This window comes from Salvia hispanica, chromosome 1 (assembly GCF_023119035.1).
Source record: "Salvia hispanica cultivar TCC Black 2014 chromosome 1, UniMelb_Shisp_WGS_1.0, whole genome shotgun sequence".
NCBI classification, from domain to species: Eukaryota; Viridiplantae; Streptophyta; class Magnoliopsida; order Lamiales; family Lamiaceae; genus Salvia; species Salvia hispanica.
The window spans coordinates 24707476-24728018 of NC_062965.1; the positions used below are offsets into that span (position 1 = coordinate 24707476).

At 36.7% G+C, this 20543-nt stretch overlaps 5 protein-coding genes and 1 non-coding gene across 10 annotated transcripts; 2 read left to right on the forward strand and 4 right to left on the reverse strand.

The window, feature by feature from the left end:
• Nucleotides 1-30: 30 nt before the first annotated feature.
• On the reverse strand, nucleotides 31-1779 carry LOC125206355 (protein LEAD-SENSITIVE 1-like). Of its 2 annotated transcripts, none has more exons than XM_048105624.1 (2): nucleotides 1750-1779; nucleotides 31-1670 (listed from the first exon to the last, which is right to left on the reverse strand). In XM_048105624.1, the coding sequence occupies exon 2, from the start codon at nucleotides 697-699 to the stop codon at nucleotides 253-255; it is 447 nt and encodes a 148-aa protein (XP_047961581.1). In that variant the 5' UTR covers nucleotides 700-1670; nucleotides 1750-1779; the 3' UTR covers nucleotides 31-252. The 2 variants fall into 2 exon arrangements, with proteins under 2 accessions (XP_047961581.1, XP_047961587.1); XM_048105630.1 differs by having other exon boundaries at nucleotides 31-1636; nucleotides 1750-1769.
• Nucleotides 1780-2022: 243 nt separating this feature from the next.
• TRNAV-AAC lies at nucleotides 2023-2096 on the reverse strand. The gene has a single exon. It is a non-coding gene; the product is annotated as a tRNA-Val (tRNA).
• Nucleotides 2097-2165: 69 nt separating this feature from the next.
• LOC125206341 (peptidyl-prolyl cis-trans isomerase FKBP20-1) lies at nucleotides 2166-5328 on the forward strand. 2 transcript variants are annotated; one of them, XM_048105611.1, is made up of 6 exons: nucleotides 2166-2298; nucleotides 3256-3384; nucleotides 4436-4569; nucleotides 4655-4734; nucleotides 4874-4963; nucleotides 5058-5328. In XM_048105611.1, the coding sequence occupies exons 2-6, from the start codon at nucleotides 3276-3278 to the stop codon at nucleotides 5200-5202; spliced, it is 558 nt and encodes a 185-aa protein (XP_047961568.1). In that variant the 5' UTR covers nucleotides 2166-2298; nucleotides 3256-3275; the 3' UTR covers nucleotides 5203-5328. The 2 variants fall into 2 exon arrangements, with proteins under 2 accessions (XP_047961568.1, XP_047961574.1); XM_048105617.1 differs by having other exon boundaries at nucleotides 2183-2298; nucleotides 3253-3384.
• Nucleotides 5329-5367: 39 nt separating this feature from the next.
• Nucleotides 5368-8505, reverse strand: LOC125206326 (E3 ubiquitin-protein ligase SDIR1). 2 transcript variants are annotated; one of them, XM_048105603.1, is made up of 9 exons: nucleotides 8336-8505; nucleotides 7530-7658; nucleotides 7390-7444; nucleotides 7259-7311; nucleotides 6933-7161; nucleotides 6677-6788; nucleotides 6125-6170; nucleotides 5796-5921; nucleotides 5368-5702 (listed from the first exon to the last, which is right to left on the reverse strand). In XM_048105603.1, exons 2-9 carry the CDS (start codon nucleotides 7605-7607, stop codon nucleotides 5577-5579), a joined length of 825 nt encoding a protein of 274 aa, XP_047961560.1. In that variant the 5' UTR covers nucleotides 7608-7658; nucleotides 8336-8505; the 3' UTR covers nucleotides 5368-5576. The 2 variants fall into 2 exon arrangements, with proteins under 2 accessions (XP_047961560.1, XP_047961554.1); XM_048105597.1 differs by having other exon boundaries at nucleotides 7530-7661; nucleotides 8336-8504.
• A 557-nt stretch (nucleotides 8506-9062) lies between these two features.
• LOC125206292 (pentatricopeptide repeat-containing protein At4g19890) lies at nucleotides 9063-12252 on the reverse strand. 2 transcript variants are annotated; one of them, XM_048105569.1, is made up of 4 exons: nucleotides 10020-12252; nucleotides 9844-9938; nucleotides 9509-9742; nucleotides 9063-9354 (listed from the first exon to the last, which is right to left on the reverse strand). In XM_048105569.1, exons 1-2 carry the CDS (start codon nucleotides 12123-12125, stop codon nucleotides 9927-9929), a joined length of 2118 nt encoding a protein of 705 aa, XP_047961526.1. In that variant the 5' UTR covers nucleotides 12126-12252; the 3' UTR covers nucleotides 9063-9354; nucleotides 9509-9742; nucleotides 9844-9926. The 2 variants fall into 2 exon arrangements, with proteins under 2 accessions (XP_047961526.1, XP_047961532.1); XM_048105575.1 differs by having other exon boundaries at nucleotides 9063-9357.
• A 2899-nt stretch (nucleotides 12253-15151) lies between these two features.
• LOC125214439 (aspartic proteinase PCS1-like) lies at nucleotides 15152-16759 on the forward strand. Its single transcript, XM_048115465.1, has one exon. It carries the CDS (start codon nucleotides 15252-15254, stop codon nucleotides 16515-16517), a length of 1266 nt encoding a protein of 421 aa, XP_047971422.1. The 5' UTR covers nucleotides 15152-15251; the 3' UTR covers nucleotides 16518-16759.
• Nucleotides 16760-20543: the final 3784 nt, after the last annotated feature.

Here is a 20543-nt window from a genome sequence, read left to right on the forward strand (position 1 = left end):
GAATAAAAGTCTCACGTCACTCACTCATCATCAAGCAAAACAATTCCAATTGAAATCTGAAAATAGTTGGAGACTCTCATCTCATACAGCTCTGTGCTTGCAAAATATTGAAAACTAAACAGTTGCTTAATGGAAGACAACATCAAAAAGAAAACAACCATCCTGACATGTTTGTGATTACCCCATCAGCAGTGTATCCTCCTACCTGTTTAGTTTGATCGTCAGCATTGTCAGCGACAAAAGCACGTGCATCTACCTCAACGGGAGTTCACTAGGAACAAGATCCTCTACCCATACCTTGGTAACATCATCCCGAACACCAAGATCAAGAGCATACTGACTATAAATGTATTGCGCTGCAGGCATTGCAACACGAGCAACCGGGTTTGAAACAAGCAGCTTGAGCGGCAAATAGATCATTGCAGCCACAGGAATACCAACAAAGGAATAGACTTCGCCACTGGCACCAGAGCTTTTCTTACCACAAACACGAACTCCAGTTTTACAATACATCGCAAAATCCTCACAGTTATTTAATAACCAATCATACTTCCTGAATCCCTTCCGCAGCAAATGCTTAGCTCTGTGAATCACATCTTCTGGAGGATCAGATTTAGCAATTGAGCATGTCCCAGATCGAACCTTAGCCATTAACACTACCGGGCTAACTCCATACTCAAAAGCGATACAAAGATCCATTTCCCAAGAAGCAATTCAAGCATGACATAACCACTCCACTTTCAAGTTTGTGGGAGGCGCAATCTGAATCCAAACAGAGTGCTGTATAAGTCAGCCGGTGATGAGACACAAAAGGAAGATGAGCCACCAGGACTCAAATTCTCTTGTTGAGTGAAGTGCACCACTTTGTCATCGCCAATATAGATGCCTGACAGTTAGAGGTAACACAACAATGTCAAATAAGCACAGGGTCAAAATGGATTAATAAATTGAAGCTTTTTATTGGTAGCAAATGCTAGAATGAGTGGTGACAAGTAGGAAGTATTGAACAATGTAGATATGAAGCAATGTTAAATAGAAACAGTGACACAACTAAGGTGAAAATGGATGGTATTTTGTTATCAAACACTAGTTGAGACACTAAAATTTGTCACGGCATCATTTCGATGAGAGATAGGAAGACAAAGATATTGGTACACAGACGAAACAAGATCACATGGACAAACGTAGGACAGAAACAGATACCAAAATGCACAAACCAAATTCTTGTTCAAAATTGTGACAATGCTGAGAAATTGAAGAAAGATTTCATAGCAAATTAAACTCCATTAAGGAACAGAAAATGCACAACACCATCAAAAAAACACATACTACAAGCCTCGTATCTATTCAACTCCAATTTGAAAAAAAAAATGCTATTAATCCAATCATCATTGCTTAAACCTTTATTTTGTGAATTAATCCAATCACCATTCATATGAACATTATGGTTTAAAAAAAAATAGAAACAGAAAATAAGAAATCAAACAACATGAAGAGAAATAAGAAAAGTAGTCGAGAAAAGAAAGCGTGATGAGAGTATGCGAAAATAGGAGTCCTCCAGGAGTAGATATGGTCTCCTGCCTTCAAATCGCTTCGTTCAACTCTCTGCGACACAAACCCCATCCTCTCTCCCTCTCTACATTTTTGACAAAATTAGATTGCTCATTTTTCTAAGGGAAAAAAAACAAATCAAAAACTCAAAACATTATCACAATAAAAATCATGTAAATGAAATTTGAACAATTTTACATTGATGCGTTGGCGAAGATGATCACTTGAAAGACTGAAGCGCATAATACACGCTAAACCTAAGATTATACTTATTTAATCTTCTTAATTAATATCATAAGCATCACATTTAATACTACCATAATTACTGCCTTTAATTCAGTACATTTTCCAAAACAAATTGAAATTAATTTTAACGGCTTCCTATAAATAATCCAATGCAAATTAAAAATTTCCACTGATTATATTGAATACTGATTTCGTAAATTCAAAAATAAAGTAATTCAAAACATATGGCTTCGCCCGGGTTCGAACCGGAGACCTTCAGTGTGTTAGACTGACGTGATAACCAACTACACCACGAAACCATTTGTGTTTTTATGTTTCAATATTAATATAGATGTACATAATAAAAGAGTAGAAAGGAATAAAAGGAGCATCAAACCAGAGCTAGTTTGATTCAAAGCGAAAGATAGAGCAGAGAAGAATCTTTATGGCCGAAACCCTCATCTGCATATCTGCTGTCGCCGTCTTCCGCTCTCTCCCTTCAGCTTATTACCCTTCAATCAGGTGCGTATTTGTTTGTATACACTCGATTTTCGTATTGATTGTTTTGATTGGAAGAGTAGTTAGAGTTAGTGATTGGTTGAATAAGGCGGTTATTCAGTTATATACTAATCTCTTTAAATAGCTATTGTACTCTTCTTGCTCAATTTTTCGATTTCTGAATTGGGTAGAACAAGGATTAGGGTTTTTGTTGTTTGATATCTTGACGTTTTCTGTGAAGGTTGAATAGGTAAAGGTTTTATTTTCGTTTTAGTTCCATTGTTATTTGTGCCAATACGATATCTCAGATAATTTGTGTTCTTGTTCACTTTTTTGACTTTTTTGAGATTAAATTCTGGTCATTGTTGAACCCTAGAGATTGGAAATAATAGATGCACTCAGATTAATAATAGTAGTTAGAATCAAGAACTGCAAGAAGGTTTTCTTTTATCTTTGATTAATGGAAAACCAATTCATTTCTTTCTTGTCTGCAGTCTGCTTGTTGGATTACACGTTTTGAAAATTAGAACATTTCACTTAACTATCACTCCCATTAGGTCTTAAACTCCAGGTAGACTATCTGTAAGTTGGGTGTCTTGGCTATCGTCTTTTTTCGTTGGGCTTTGATACCAGGAAATGTCAGAGTATAATAGAGAGATAAACTATATAAGTATCACACAATCTTAAACAGTGCCAAAACCAAAAACATATAGTCTGTTCTGTATCTTTCATGTTGAAAAATAGACTGTAAGTCTGTAACGCATTGTTGTCATTTTTGTGCAAAAGTCGAGGCAAATTGCTTACAAGCATTATATCTTCTTTTGAGCATGTTAAGTGGTCTGATTTCTCTCTGATTTTCGTCATGCTCAACTGAATTATAACCTTGGAAGTTCGGATTGTTTATGATGCTCTTCATGCAGAACAATATTCACTTATATGTCATTTTTAAAGCTTAATCCCATGAATATTGTGTTCCAGCAGCAAGTTGAGTGATCGGAATCATGGGTGACACAATTGATTTGACCGGGGATGGAGGAGTCCTGAAGACAATAGTACGCCAAGCAAAAGCTGATGCGCTCGGTCCATCAGAGAGTATTCCGCTTGTCGATGGTATGTTTTAACAGCCACTCACTTTTTACTTTATCATGTCATGTAAATTTACAATGTAAGAACTAACTGTAAAAATAGGACAGTGAGTAGTTTAATGGGGCGATTAAGGGATTCACAATTTGATGTTCAAGAGTAGCAATTTGTACATTTAAATTCAACAAGTGTCAGTTTCTTTAGTGTATATTATTGAACAGTCTTAATATTGTTTTGGAAAATTTGTGTTGCTTTGACACAGCTGTGTTATTAAAAAAAAAATTCAAGTACATGAAAATAAAAGGCAACAACTGTAACTGATCTTGATGGCTATAAGTGGCGGATTGCTAATTATTTTCTGCAATGAATTACTTGAGCTTTAACATCAGGTTCAACTATGTTTACCAGATAAGCACCCCGGTGTTTCTCGTTGTCAAGTTGTTTCTAATAAACAGTTGTCTTGCTGATGACTTAGTTTTCTTGTCGTTTTGGATGGATCAGATTCTTTGGTGCTTATTTTTTCCATGCTCAGTTGCTGACTTGTTTCAGCCTTTCAGTGAAATAAATTCATAAAATTAGGAAATTCATTCTGAGTCCTAATACGCATCAATCTCTCGTAGAGTCCTAATACGACGTAGACTAATCAGAAATTCAGAATTAGTTTGTACCCGCTACCCAGTATTCAAAAGTTTGATAATTGGATGTCTAGAATGTATTATTTTGTGCACCGCTTTCGCTTAATTCTAAGTTAGGTTTCCCCTCACCATTGCCCTTTTCGTTGGTGGACTCATGTTTCTATTCTAGACATCTAGCAATTTTTATGTTTCTGCACCTTAGAGAATATACTCCCTCCGTCCCATAATAGATGGCACACTTGGGGATTGCCATGAGATTTTAGGTGATGTTTTGTGTGTTATAGGTGGAGAGAGAAAATAGTATATTTATATTGATGTGAGAGGGAACTTTTTCCAAAAAAAGAAATGTGACATCTTTTGTGGGACAAACTAAAAAAGAAAGTGTGACATCTATTATGGGACGGAGGGAGTACTTTATTAACTTTGCCCTTTTTTTGCGACAGTTCATTATGAAGGCACCCTAGCTGAAACTGGTGAAGTTTTTGACACTACGCATGAAGACAATACTATCTTCACGTTTGAAGTGGGCAGTGGAAGTGTGATTAAAGCTTGGGATGTTGTGCTCAAAACCATGAAGGTAAACTATTCTTTTTATACAGCTAATACTTCAGTACTACTACATAATACGTCCTTAATTCTCGTTCCTTTATGTTGCGTTGCAGGTTGGGGAAGTCGCTAGGATTACATGTAAGCCAGAGTATGCCTATGGCAGTGCCGGTTCCCCACCTGAGATCCCCCCAGAGTAAAATCCTGTTCTTTTCTAGCCTGATATTTGTCTGATGAGCACAACTTATGCAGTTAATGTCACTGATCAATATTAAAAAATGATGGGGACTGTTTTGCTTTATGATGAGAGCATCTATTTGGGTTTCCTGCTGCAGTGCGACTCTTATTTTCGAGGTGGAGCTGGTCGCCTGCAAACCTCGCAAGGGTAGTCTAAGCAGCGCCTCCGATGAGAGGGCAAGGCTGGAGTAAGTCTATCGAATCCACACATTTATTAGTGAATATGCTTCAATTCAGCCACTGCCACATAAAGTCTCTGAGATATAATGTGTGTTTGTTTAGTGAGCTGAAGAAGCAACGGGAAGCAGCCGCTGCAGTAAAGGAGGAAGAGAAGAAGAAAAGGGAGGAAGCGAAAGCTGCCGCAGCTGCTAGGGTTCAAGCCAAACTCGACGCCAAGAAAGGCAAAGGGAAAGGCAAAGGCAAGTAAAAGAAGATATTGTGTGGAGATGGTTGTAATAAAGCTCAAGTAGCTGCACTATATAGACTACCCTCTTCATAATTTCTTCCACAATGGTGAAAACAAGTTTATCTCTATAAATACTGCTTCTATGAACATTTTTGCCAAGTTTGTACGTGTCAAAAAAATTACTACTATTAAATAAGGCAATATTTTAATATATAGCAAATTCAATGTTTACAGCACTACATCTAAATTGCTATTTATCAGCCCTAATCAACTTATGCACCATGAAGGAGAGTGACTCAACTTCACAGTAGGTAATACATAATGCATATACTATAAATATACATATACTGGTGGTATGTATAAATCAGTTATAACAAATATGATATGTTTGTAGCTTAGACCATGTCCGAAGCATCGATTTCTCCTTGAGCGATCTCCGACCATTGTGACCCAGCTCTATACTTGCAGACAGGGCACGTCCCTTGCTGCCTCAGCCATGGATCTATGCAGTTGACATGGAACTGCAAGGAAACACATAAGATCGAATAAGAGACAGAATAATACTAGCGTGTAAATGTATCGAACGTATAAAGGCAAAGGCGCGGAACAGAAACCTGATGCAAGCATGGCAAGCTGCGAATGAGCTCTCCGGCAGTGACTTGCTCCAAGCAAACACTACAAGTCAGATCATCATCAGAGGTCTTTAATCCCACTTGTGGATTTGGAAGATCTTGCTTCTTCTGCAAATAGCATTAAACATTAGTGAGGCTAGCAATATATGGTGAAATCATTACATGTAACTGATATGAAGCATTTGTGTCTAAATTCAAGCATAACCACCAAGATAGATCAAATATACACGAACCAATGCAAGGTGCTTCAGAAAATTGGTTATAGTTTCAGTTTTTTGTTTTTCAAGAGACTGTAGAAATTGATAAAGTACCTCAACTGAGGCTGAAGAAGAACCCTGCTGCGCCGATGAGTTCACACTGTAAGCAAAGAATACGAAGATCCATTTAGAGAGAATCTTGACAAGATACGAGATACCAGTCAAAAAGTAATGCAGAAAATCTCCAAAATTGTCTCTTTTTTCTGTTTATAGCCAACGGAACACACATGCCAAAGTGAAACTAAACAAGTTGCCATGTATGCATGAGACTGTAACAGGTCAGAAAGTAACAGCATGCCATGTATGCATGAGAAAGATGCCATCATGTACACAAGAAGTAAAATTATGAACTTTCAGAGACTAGATGTCATAATAGCTGGTTTTTAAATATGAATCCTAAATGCTCCACATCTAAACATAACATAACTCCGACTGTGACAGAATCTTTCCATTTTGATTTGTTGGTGAGTAATTTAATTAAGCATGCCAAATAAGGATAGAGCAGTGAGAGACCATTTTCAAGGACAATATGGAATGAAATACCAGTTGGAGCTACTCTTATTATGCATAATGTACAAATTCAGAGAGCTTTACACCAATACTCACCCCTGTGGGCCGGAAACCTTATACTTGTGGACAGGAAGAGCATTGATCTCTTCGTCAGTCATAGAAGCGGTAGGGACATTGTCAGAATCAAGTGCTCGCAAAGTTTCATAATCTGCAGAGCACCAAATGCCACATGAAATTCCATGCATAGAATCCTCAATTTATGCTTACCCTACTGGGTTGGAATCAATACAGTAAATAACATTTAAAAAAAAAAACAGATATTATGCCAAATTTGAGAATAATGTATGCATACCTAGGTCGTCAAATTCCCTGTCGAGCAGTGCTAGCTGGAGTCTGAGACCTTGCAACCTTCCCCTGGTAGCAAGAGCTATAGATGGTGGCATATGGAGTCTTAATTCTGTGTGGCCAAGAAGACCGCTAGCTGCGACAGCATGCGCTTGTGCCTGGGCTTGAAGTTGCTGACATGTTGCATACATCCTTAAAGTGGTTGCCATCAGAAACACCCCAAGCACCAGCCAGAGCTTTCCAATACATCGAAAATTAGAGGTCAATCATATAAACGAATTTCACAACTGACAGAACTCTATGAAAACTTTTCAACATCCAAATAATACAAACCAGAAAATTGGGAGACATTTGGTGCGAGTTCAGAATCATAAACAACAAAAGCACTGTTAAAAACACATTCCAGTTAGTAAACTGACTATAAGAGAGAAATATAGAACTAAAGGACCATCAAATAATGTTACCTGTGACAAGAAAAGCTAAGGAGTTGGTATTGACTGGTCGAGTACCATGAACACGCTGATCACCAGCAATAAGATCACATATGTTAAGAGAGATGAGAATAATCACAAGAATAGATATTAGCAAAAGGTTAGAGATTCACCACTGCACGCCGTTCAGGAATAAGTCCCGGAAACCCAGTTTCTATATCTCCTCTACTACCTCTGAAAACAAAACTCATGGTTTCGAAAAAGTTCAACACTGAATGAACTATTTACAGATGCACCTGGAACTGCTGCCAATAGATTATATACAGTGAGAAACAATCCCAAATAGGAAAAGATAGTTGGTCTAACAGAACTAAATTCTAAAGATGGTTCTGATTTTAACTTTTGATTCAACATTTAGTTCCCTCCCATTCAATACCAACTGAAAGAAATACATAATCTAAATCTCTCATATCTTTAAGAATGCCTAGATTTTCAAAATCCATGGTGTAATATGAACCACAACTTTTTGAAGATCAGAAGTGATCGATCCATCATATTGGGTAAGTGTGCATTCTCATTATATGATTCCACATCAGATTATCAATTGGTGATACTTATAGTGCAGGGAAAAAAAAGGCAGTTCCGCTGAAAAAGGGAAAATTCCAAATCTTGCCATTTTTGACAAAATTTTGGTGTTGAATGAAGGAAAACTCAATGCAATTCCCTACATTCGTGAAAACCCCAAAATTCGATAGAAAGCACTCCACTTACCTATTCAAAAAAGCATATCTTCAACAAATCGGTTCAGATCAAAATTCGAACAGGAAAACCGAAAGCATTCACACAAAGAGCTAACATAGATTAATATCTGAGACAAATTTTCGAAAATGCAAATCGGAGAATACATGTGAGCAGGCATATCCTTCACCAAAAAAAAAAGCTTTGATTATGAAAAAGGTAAGAGCGAAATCTCACTTACAGTGATTGTTGTGTGGTTGGATCAGAGCGCAAACAATCTATCAAACAAAATTGATTTGGTTGAAGTAATAATTGGTTAATCTCAGCTGAGTCGAGCGAGTTAAACGAAAAGAGAGGAGCGAGTGGACTCGGGCGTTGGAGCTCTTTGAATATCGACGCATAAAATGATAAAATAAAAAAGAAAATAAAAGCCCAACGCTGAACTAAAATCAGAAATTTTTTACTACTATCATTTAATGTTCTTGTCACTTTCAATTTTCGAATATCACTTTTTATCTTTATGAATTTCACTTTTTCTTCTATCTTGTTTTTACTTTTAATCGGTTGGTTTGACTTCTTATATTTTATTTATGTTTGACGATTTTATAGTACTACTATTTTAAGATTATTGCAGTCGTTACATTATCCAGAAAAAACTTGCTAAAAATGATTTTCAAATGGCTTTTGTTTTGGGTGGATATTTTAAGTAGTAGTACTACTCACTCTGTCCAAAGAAAAATGACCCCTTTCTTGGATGGCACGGGATTTTATGCAACTTTATTTTGTGTGGTAAGTGGACAGAGTAAAGTAATTAGAGAGATAGAATAAAGTAGAGATACATGGATTTCTATTTTAAACAATGAGTCATCTTGATTGGAACAAACCAAAAAGGAAAGCATCTTCAATGGGAAGGAGGGAGTAGTATTTTTGAATTTATGTTTGTATTATCTTAAAAAATTGCTTCAATAGGAAGGAGGGAGTAGTATTTTTGAATTTATGTTTGTATTATCTTAAAAAATTGCAACCAAAATAGCTAGACAATCCAAATGGATCGGCTCAAACTCAAGTGGAGTGTCAATAAAATAAAATTACAACATCTATATGAAAATTACAAATCACTATGTCTAAATAGCTAAACAATTAATTTTGTTTCTAAAAGAGGATCACTAATAGTTCCTCGTTTATCCTCGTAGACGCGATAACTCCAACCCTCGAGCTTCCTATAATTGGTTAACTTCTTGCAACTGCTGCCACTTGATCCTGCTAAAATTGGATCACACATCAACAAAAGCACTCCGAAAGAGAAACACAAAAGCTAACAAACACAAACGCAGCAGCACACAAAAGACTAACATACAAATACGAAGATCGTTTCTTGCATCAACAGCCGGAATAAAATCACAACAAAACTTACATAGGCAAGCAGCGCGAGGATTGATGAGCTCAACCTCGTTGGCAACGAGAAGAATTGGCGCAACCTCAACCAGAGATGAGGGCACCGGTACGCCTCATTGGTCATCATCGAGCCCCCCTAAACATAACCTGCAGTCTGCTTCCGCAGTATCTGCCTGTTGATTGTTTGAAATGGCGCATGCTGCCTTGACTTGTTGTGACGAGAATCATATCATCGTACTTGTCAACGAGACACCTAAGAAAAAACGAATAACTAATCTCTTATCAACACCACCTATGATCCATATTAAACAGCCAATTGATACCTCAAAACTCATGATTGCTTAATGATCATACCTTTCTGCTGCGAGCATTTCAAATGCACCGAGATCATGAGGTGCTGCTCTAACTTGTCGTAAGCAAATCACATCCTCATTGTGTTACCCAGCCACCTGAAACGAATTTAATAACTATTAGTATCTTGTTAACATATTCTTGGATTTACAAGATGATGTTAAGTTATGGAAGCTGACCTTTTCTTTTGTCATCTTCGTAGACATATCAGAAACGAGTGCATAGTTATTACTCTTGTAGCATGCAGTCATGAACGCTGCAAGCGTCACACGATCCACACTCTTGGTTGCATCTAACAATTTATCAAAAAACTGGGCCGCAGCGTCTACTTTCTGCTCACTACAAAGCTTCCTGACTAATGTTCTAACAGTGCGAACCCACAGTTTTCGTTCTAATCTGTCTAACAAAGCCATTGCTGTCGAAGATTCACCCTTTTTGCACAGCTCATAAGCTATTGTCACTCGAGTAACTTCACATGGCGAAAAACCTTTGTCAACCATTTCACGAAAAAGTGTTCTAGCCTCATTCAGCATGGATTCTTTGCAAAGGCCACCTATCAGAGCACCATAAGTAAAACTATCGGGCGCACAGCCATGTTCACTCATCTCATTGAAGACTTTCATTGCCATTTCAACGTTTCCATCTCGACAATACCCAGAAACAATACATGTATACGTATGTGTGGTTGGGTTGAGTCCCACTTTCGCAGCATCACTGAGAATTCTTTCACATTCTCCCATTTTCCTTTGCCTTGAAAGTAACGAGATCAACGATGTGTAAGTATGCATATCAACACCGATCCCCTTTTTGAACATCACATTAAAAATCGCGAAAGCTCGTCTAACATCATCATCCTGCTTGCAGCTAGCAGATATCAGAATGGTGTATGTAAATTTATCAGCACAAACCTCATTCCGATAGCAAACTTTTAGCAAGTTATACGCTTCCATAATCCTTCCTTTCTTACAGAGGCAGTTCATAACAGCATTGTACGTGCAAGCATTAGGAGCCAAGCCATCTTTCTCCATCGCGTCCATCAATTCATATGCTCTGTCGAACTCCCCAGCCTTAGCATGGCCGTCAATAAGGGTAGTGTAGGTATTCACATTCGGAGACAGTCCTTGTTCCTTCATCTTCTCCAGCAACATCTCCGCGCGTTGCAGCTTCTCCTCCTTGCAGTATCCATCAATCATGGCAGTATACGTGTACACGTTGGGCTTGTAATTGTCGCTCCTAACAAGTTTCAAGAAAAGCCTAAATGCCTTATCCGTCCAACCTTTCTTGCAAAGGCCATCGATCAATGATGTATGAGTATACACATTCGGCTTCAACCCTCTCCTCGCCATCTCCTCCAGCAGTTCGAACGCTTGTTTAACACTTCCCCTGCTGCTCAACCCGTTAATCAAACAAGAAAAATGGACCACATTCGGCTTCAGCCCGATCTCAACCATCTTGTTGAACACCCACAACGCTCGGTTCACACGACCATTTGCACATAGCATATTGAGAATCAAACTACAAGTAGCCTTATCCACAAGAAAGCCTCTGCTCAACATCTCACTCAACCATCTCTCAGCATCCGAAACCCTCCCAGCTCGACAACAAGCAACAACCATCGACTCGAAACTATAAGAATCCGGAATGACACCTCTCTCACACATTTCATCGAACACATTCTGCGCAATCTCAAAATAGCCCATCCCGTTCACCACGCTCAACGCGCAATTCAGAGTGTGGGAGCTCAAAACCAATCCATGGCTACGCAGCTCGAGAACCATGTCGATTGATTCCTTCAACATTCCCACCTCCGCGAAATTCCACAGCATACAACGCAAAACCTCATGGGTCCGCTCAAAGTTTCCATTTTTAATCAAGCAGCTTGCCGCAACAATGTAAAACCGCATACAATGCTTGAATTTCGCAAACCCGATTGCCCAATAGAAGAAACTCAGCGCCACCATCGATCCGGCCTCATCAGCCAATGAAGCGATTACAGTAATTGCCTGCTCCGCCGTCAAGGAATCAGCATCTATTGGTAAATTTAGTAGAGGGCGCGTTGAATCGAAATGAGTGGATTTTTTCTGCTGATTATAGTATGAATCGCAAACCCAAAAGCAGACTCGTTTAATAACGGTGTGCGGTGAGGCTGCCGGGTTGTGATCAGCTATGGCCTCGTGACAAATGGGTCTCACGGTAGAGAGAGGAACGATGCCATTGAGGAGTGTTGTGGGTGCTGCATTTCGGCGACAGATTTGACTCAGACGAATAAACACAGGGGAAACCATGAAATACGGCCGAATTTAACTCAGCTCAGAAGTTCACGACGGCAGCCACAGCGGTGGCGACGGCGACGGCTTTTTACTGTTTCGCCGGGAAATTTGAGAAAAGGAATTAGAGAGAGAGAGAGAGAGATGTGACATTATTGGGCCAAATTTGATGTTGGCTTTGTGTAATTTAGTGGGCCTTTTAATGGGCTTTTTTGCAATGCTAACTTTGTGTTTAGTGAATTTTTTTTGATAATAAAGACTAAAAATTACTCCAGTTGATTTGATAAATACTCCTTCCGTTCCATAGTAATATAGTTATTTTGCTATTTTAGTACATTCCATAATAATAGAGTCATTTCTCTTTTTAGTAAAAGTCAACACATTTTTCCACATCTACTTTATTCTCTCTTCATCTCTCAACCTTTTTCATTTTCTACTTTATTCTCCATTTACTTAACTCATCTAACACTACTATGGAACGGAGGGAGTAGTACTCATCTGTTTCATAGTAATGGAGTCATTTTGTTATTTTAGTACGTTCCATAGTAATAGAGTCATTTCCCTTTATAGTAAAAGTCAACACATTTTCCACACTTATTTTACTCTCTTTTACTTTTTTTTTTCTTCATCTCTCTACATTTTTCATTTTAATGTTATTCTCTCTTTACTTAACTCACCTAACATATTTTTCCTAATTTTCGTGCTAAAAAGAAACGTCTTCATTACTATGGAACGGAGGGAGTAGTAGTATTCCTTTTGAAAGAAGAAAAAATTAATTAATGCGATAAAAAAAAACCTATTTAACTGTATTATTAGGATTTATTCGGTTTCCACTGTTTAAGATTAATGATTATGTTTATTTTTATTTTTGTTCGATTACCCTCTGTATAATAAACTTATTGTATTTCTGGTTAACTTTACAATGTCGAGATTATATGGTGTTCACCATTATCCATCTCACCCTAGTCCATAGTCCACATGACTAATTAATCTTAAATAAAATCTATTTTAATTTGTCCCATATTATATACTAGTATTATCTCGTCTAAAATCGAATGTCACCTTAATAGACCAATGACAACAACTCCTATATGCAGGCGCTTACTAATATGCGGATCTTCCCCCTCGTCAGCTCCTTTCCCACGCCACTTCTCACTAGCGGTGTTCCCCTCCCTTCCTCTTTCGCCTCCTCCTTCCTCTTCTCACTAGCGGTGTTCCATCTCCCACTTTTGCACCACCGCCATCGCCGCATTGGAATCGGGCGCTCACGGGTGTGTTCCTCTAAATTGATACAACAACTACCACGGTCCACGAATGTGACACTTAAATTTTTTTATAAGAACTGATAGATACAATACAGAAATATTAAAATAGTTATATACGACAGTCAAAAAGTACTGTAACACTATTCGTGCCACATACTCCATTTCTTTTACTCCCAATGAACGCGCTCTCACGGAAGCGCAAATGAGCGGCGCAAATAATTAGATGAACAAAATAATAATTAAGTATTGTGTTCATGTTCAATTTTAATCAAGTTTGGACCATTTATAGCAAATGACCCGTTTATAATACGACTTACATGTGTCTTAATCTCTGCACTCATATTTCATTACTCCATTAATTAACTAGCTAAGAAGTCAAGACATAGATTTCACTGACAGCTAAATATACATCCAATTTACTTAATAAACCAAAACTAATCAAAACTTTACAATTGACCCTAATCCGATTATTATAAACACAATAGTTTATCCTTTCATGATGGCTTGACCTATGAATCTAGGAGTAGACCTAATTAACATAAAATTACAAAAAATAACTTAGAAGGATAAAATTAGAAAGTTCCTAACCTCTCAATTATTACACCAACTTCAATTAAATATAAGAGCAAATGATAATAAGTAGTTAGGCAGAGATTGTTTAATAAAGAAACAAAACATAATTGTCTGATTTGCTGCTTACAAAGACATAAAGTCTCATTTTTCAACACCTAATTTCCTTCTGTTCACATATTTAAATTTACAATGCAGTTTTCGAGAAATTGATGTTTTATAAATATTTTTTGTTTGAATGCAGAACTGTAAACCACTCTGCAAAATGCAAATTCAACCATTGTTGTCTTTTTCTGTTGTTGGGCTGACAACCTTTATCTAATTTGGTTGTTCCTCAACTTGAAAAATACGTGTTGTATTTTTCCTTCTAATTATCCAATGTAGATTTTGCAATTTTTATATTGGATTTGTAGTTTAAATTGAAAAATCAACCCAAAAAAATAAAATTTGGTTAAAATTAAAAAGTCGACCACGATTGTTAAAATAGCTCTGGTTTACAAGTAAACAATTTTATGAAAACTCCAACAGAATATGAAAGTACAAATTAAATGCACATTCATTTGTGCTGAAAATTTTGTATGAAAACTATTACTATCATATTTAAAAGCTTTCAATCAAAAGTTTTTTTCCCTAAACTTTTAGCATATTTAAAATATTTCCAACTATTAATTTTATAAAAAACTCTATCACTCAAAATACATTTTATTGTACCATACAAATTAGCTATTTTTCACTTGATTCCTCTACATGAATGCTTATGTTGCACGGGTGTGACGGCTGTCTTTGGATAAATTACAATATAAGAATAAACATTAAAATTATGATCTACCCAACCTCCTTTTTTCTGAATTTTCTTCAATAAGTATATGATTGGTTTCATTAGGTGACCGAAACTTAAATTACAATACGCACGCCCTTGACTCACATATATTCTCTTTCACCAAACATACAAACTACATTGATATTAAATTTGGTTTTTATAATGGTCACCAATCCTACGTGGCTAATTTCGCTTCAATTCTTCGAGATTAAGGTTCACGTCATCGAATGTCGATGTCAGGTTGTCGATAAATTTTCTATTCGTATCTGACATCGACAAAGCGACAAAGACCATCTTCATTATGTCCGACCCCACGAATTCTATTTATTAGATTTGTCTATATCTATTACTACAAGTAGGACACTTTATAAACTTCAAAGCCCCAACCATAGTCCCACTCCAACATCTTCTCATTCACATACACACGTACACACTTCCTCGAACATTTCAAACCTTAGATTATTCACACAATCTCACACACACACAAAGATGAATCTCCTCACAATATCAACACAAATAATAGTAGCAATCATCTTCTTCATGCATTCAACCCAATCCCTCTCCTCCCAATCCCTCATCCTCCCCCTCAAAGCCAAGCTAATCCCCTCAAACAAGCTCTCCTTCCACCACAACATCTCCCTCACCGTCTCCCTCACCGTTGGCTCGCCGCCTCAGGCGGCGACCATGGTCCTCGACACTGGCAGCGAGCTCTCCTGGCTCCGCTGCCAGAAGACCCCCGCCGCCGCCCCCTCCTTCTCCCCCTCCCTCTCCTCCTCCTACCGCCCCACCCCTTGCTCCTCCTCCACCTGCACCACCCGCACCCGCGACTTCCCCATCCCGGCCTCCTGCGACGCCCGCCACCTCTGCCACGTGGCCGTCTCCTACGCCGACGCCTCCTCCGCCGAGGGCAACTTAGCCGCAGAGGTTTTCCACCTGGACCGGTCAAATTCATTTGATAACATCACATTCGGCTGCATGGACACCGGTTCATCTTCCAACCCGGAGGACTTAAAAACCACCGGTCTGGTCGGATTGAACCGGGGCGGTTTATCCTTCATAAGCCAGACCGGTTTTCGCAAATTTTCTTATTGCATATCCGGCAAAGACTCCAGCGGCGTGTTGCTCTTCGGCGATGCGGATTTCCCCTGGCTGTCGCCGCTGAACTACACGCCGCTAGTGGAAATGCCGGCGGCGACGCGGCTCCCGTACTTCGACCGGACTGCGTACACGGTCCGGTTAGAAGGGGTCCGGGTCGGGAACCGGTTGCTCCCGGTTCAGAAGACCATATACGAACCGGACCACACGGGAGCCGGTCAGACCATGGTCGACTCGGGCACCCAATTCACATTCCTACTCGGGCCGGTTTACGACGCCTTAAAAGCCGAATTCCTTCGACAGACGAAGGGGATTCTCCGACCACTGGACGAGCCAGAATTCGTGTTTCAGGGTGCGATGGACGCGTGCTTCAGGGGGAGGGCGGCGCCGGCGATGCTGCCGGCGGTGGCGCTGATGTTTAGAGGGGTGGAGATGAGCGTGAGAGGGGAGAAGCTGCTTTACCGGGTCGCAGGTATGACCCGGGGAAGTGATGGGGTTTATTGCTTGACGTTTGGGAATTCGGATCTTTTGGGGGTGGAGGCCTACATTGTAGGGCACCATCACCAGCAAAATATGTGGATGGAATTCGACTTGTCCAAGTCCCGGGTCGGGCTCGCGGACTTTAGCTGCGATTTGGCCGCGCAAAAGTTGGGGTTGTAATTTACGGGCGGACGCCGATTTTTTTTTTAGTGTAATTTTTTTTAATCGAAGATGTATAGTGATTTCAGATTTCTCTCGAGATAGTGAAATTTTGCTCGATAAAAGTGCTCGTTAAGTATGAAAGATACTACTAGCACAGTGTTGCTTGGTGAGCTGACGAAAGTGTTTGCCAATATGGATAGGTGAATTGTGAATTGTGTTTTGTGACATGAGTATGAATAATAATAATTGTCGTTTTTTCACGTTGAAAGGTTTAGAAAAAGTTGGGATTGTGTCACCTTTATTAGGTTGAGTTAAATTGGAATTATTGAAAAATTTTAATTTGATTCATGTAAGGTCAAACGGCGGCTTTATTGTAAAGTTGATTCATTTTGGTGAATTCAGCACCATGTTTTCTTAAACTTGGTCCCCTTTATATTTATTGGGTGTTATATTCGGCTTTATATATGCTTACAATAATAATGTTATGTTATTTACAATAGTAGTATATAAAAGTAATTCATACTACAAATTAAACAATAAGAAAATCAGCCTATAAAAAAAGTAAATATAAGTATTTAAAATCACAAAAAAAAAAGCCATGCATTGACACGAAAAAAAAAAAAAGCAATGAAACATCACGCGTCTTGTTGTTATCGTCCATCGTCATCCTCATCCACCACCAAAGAGATACTCCACAAATAACAAGAAACCGAAAAACTTGCAATAATAAACATAAATAAGATCATAGCTAAATTTGTGGCATAGTACCATTTTTGAGAATTTAAAAGTGTCATAATGTATGTTGCATCGTATTTTCTTTAATTTGGTCTACTTCTTCATATTTGTTGGGTGTTGCATTTTGGCTTTAGCTATGCTTAAGGTAGTGATGTTATGCATTCCTTCATTATAATAAGAGTATATAAGAGTAAGGTTAAAGCATAGTATATGTGTCAGTATGAATATAAAATTTAGATCGGGATGTGGGAAGTAAGATTTTCCACTCCATATTTATCTGCCTCAATTTTAAAATATGTAGTATATAGGTAGTTTTGATTTGTACCAATAATATTTAAATCAACACTAGCATTAATTAACTTGACGTTTCGATCAATTCTATGCTAATTGCATTGATTTAGTTAATATAAACACTATGTTTAAGGCCAGAATCTACTCGCAATATATTCAATCATTTCCGTTAAAACTCGTATCTCATTCACTGACATACAAAAGTAAATAATGTCAAATGACTAGCACCTCTACCAAGCTTACTTTCTCTTACAGTAATTTTTAAGTTTATCTAAGTGTTATACGAAGAACAGTGAATAAAATAAATGAGAAGAAATAAATTATTTTTTGTGGAAAAAAAAATGACTTTCACACCTCAGCTACAATTACACTCTATTATTATTACTATATATTATTATTGTTGTTATTATTACGCTATTTGTCTCATTTAAAATGTCAACATTTCTTTATTAGTTTATCTCGTTCAAGATGCTTATTTTTTTATATTTAAAAATAAATCTTTTTTCTATATTAAAATATTTAATTGCTTTTTTTTCTTTATTTATACCACGTTTTCATCTAATAATTTCTAAAATTTTGTATCAGTTAAGACGGTGAACATTTTAATTGAGACGATGTGATTATTACAGGTCGAATTTATCAAAGTTGAAGATGGTGTGAAGGTGAAAGGCAGCGATGGGACAAAAGCATAGGGTTGATGAAGTTGATGAGAACAAAAGAAGATTGGGAAATGTGAATAATGTATATATTGTCCTTTGGTTGTGTTTTATCTATGAAACTGTCAGTCTATATTCCACTAGTTGAATCCAGTTGGTATTTTCTTGATTAATTATTTCAAGATTAGGAGTACTACTACTAAAGTGTAGTTGACAAATCAATTTTTAATTTCAACATGTTTACTTCATCAGACAATTTTATGGTGCCATTGCTGCCGACCATACATAACTTTATTTCTATAAATGTATTTTCCTTGTATATCAACCATCCAATTATTGTGACATAGTGTGGAGTCTCGACAATTTGATTTGGGAAAATGCGTCTTATTAATTAAATTGTATTTCATCGTCATATTTATAATGAAAATGCGTTTTACTAATTAAATTGTATTTCACCGTCATGTTTATAACTACCGTCTTCTTTCTTACTATGCACGAATTGATGATTATTTTATAATATAATCTTTATTTATTTAAATTTCAAAGATACACTTAGAAATTTGTTAAAAATTATACTTCATCCTTATAGTAATATGTGAACCATTTTTCAATCGGTATGTCCGTCGTTATAAATCTCATTTGTTTTTTACATAGCTAGTAAATGTGTTTTATATTCTATTATTTTTTTCACTCAAATTTCAATTATAAAAATTATAAAAATTGCATAGCTAGTAAAAACTCTTATCGAGTCACAATGGAACCTAGCACACTAGTATATTATAAAACAAAGAGAAAGAGTATTTTTCTGTAAATTCGATACTTTTGCTTGTATAGTACATATAGCTCTGCTTAGTTATAGTAATAAGAAAAACATTAATTATACATTTCTCAAAATTCATTCTATTTCTTTAAATCTAATTTTTATACTATTGTGAAATGCAATTAAATTGGTAAAATGTTTTCTGTACATTCTAAAAATAGAACTCATTGGACCTATCAAGACGTAATTCAGCCCATCCAACACGCTTGTATAATTGGCATTACATGCCAAATTTCTCTCTTCAGAGAAAGAGATAAGTAGGAAAAATAATGGATTGCATGACTTTTTAGCATGTAAAATCTAGTCAATATAGGTGTGTAGTTGTGTCCCATGAATCATTGTCGTAAAGTTTAAATTATAATAATGTAATGTAAAGTAAATCCGAATTTATTAATTTTAAATTTCACCGACGTCTAATGTAATATTATTGTATTTTGACTTGAATATGTGACATATTGACCATCCGAAGAATCGAATTCGGTCCCAAATTTTTGGGAAAAGGAAAAGAAAATGATAATCCTAAATAATTGGAAATTAGATTATTTTTTTTAATAAATATTTGGGCCAATTTTTGAATGAGCCTTGTTTTGAATTAATTGGATTCGGATATAATTGAGATTTTATACCCACCATCAATAAATAAGTAAAAGTAATATCCATTTATTAATATATGTAACCGAACAAATTCTTCACTATCAACGAGACCACGTTTCAAAATCATAATTACATTTCTCACAAAAAAATAAATTTCTCTCTGTCTCTATTTAAGAGGGGAGGGAGCCACGTGTACGACCACATTTTTGTAATTTTCAATATGAAAATCTAAAAATTCAAGAACTCGACAGCCACCTTGTGATTCACAACTTTGCTAGAATACAAAGGAAACTTTGGTTTTTCTTGGCTTTTATTATGGCATTGTTCATATCTAACACATTCTCACTTCTTTCCAAGATTTCCTCCACACAACACAAAGGTTCCGATCCTACAACATTTATTGAATTTCAACATTTATTGAATTTATTTTAGTGGACTTGGTCTTTTCAAAAATTTAAATTTGTATATTTGTGAAACTAGGTTGAATGGTATCACATAGATTGGTCTATATGATTATTAATTCCATCCAACAAAGATGTCCCACTTTTTGAATGAGAAGTGATTTTATGGGCTGTTTTTAATATGTTAAATGAAATGAGAAAATGTCATAATATAAGGCTAAAAAGATAATTCAAAATTTATTCCTTTTATATTAAGTAAAGACAGAAAATGTAACTGAATAAATATAAATAGAAAAAATATAACTAAAGTAACAAAAAAGAGGGAGGAAAAATACTTGAATGTATTAATGTTTTGCCTTTAAAAAATGAGTGTGATATCTTCTTTAAGATACACCAAAAAAAAATGGGAGCAAAGATGTACCACTTCTTGGATGACATGACTTTAAGAGATGTATTTAATATCTTAAGTTAAGATAAAAATGTTATTGACTGCATTATTGGATACGAAAAAATAATTAAAATAATAATAAAGGGGGAGAAAAAATAA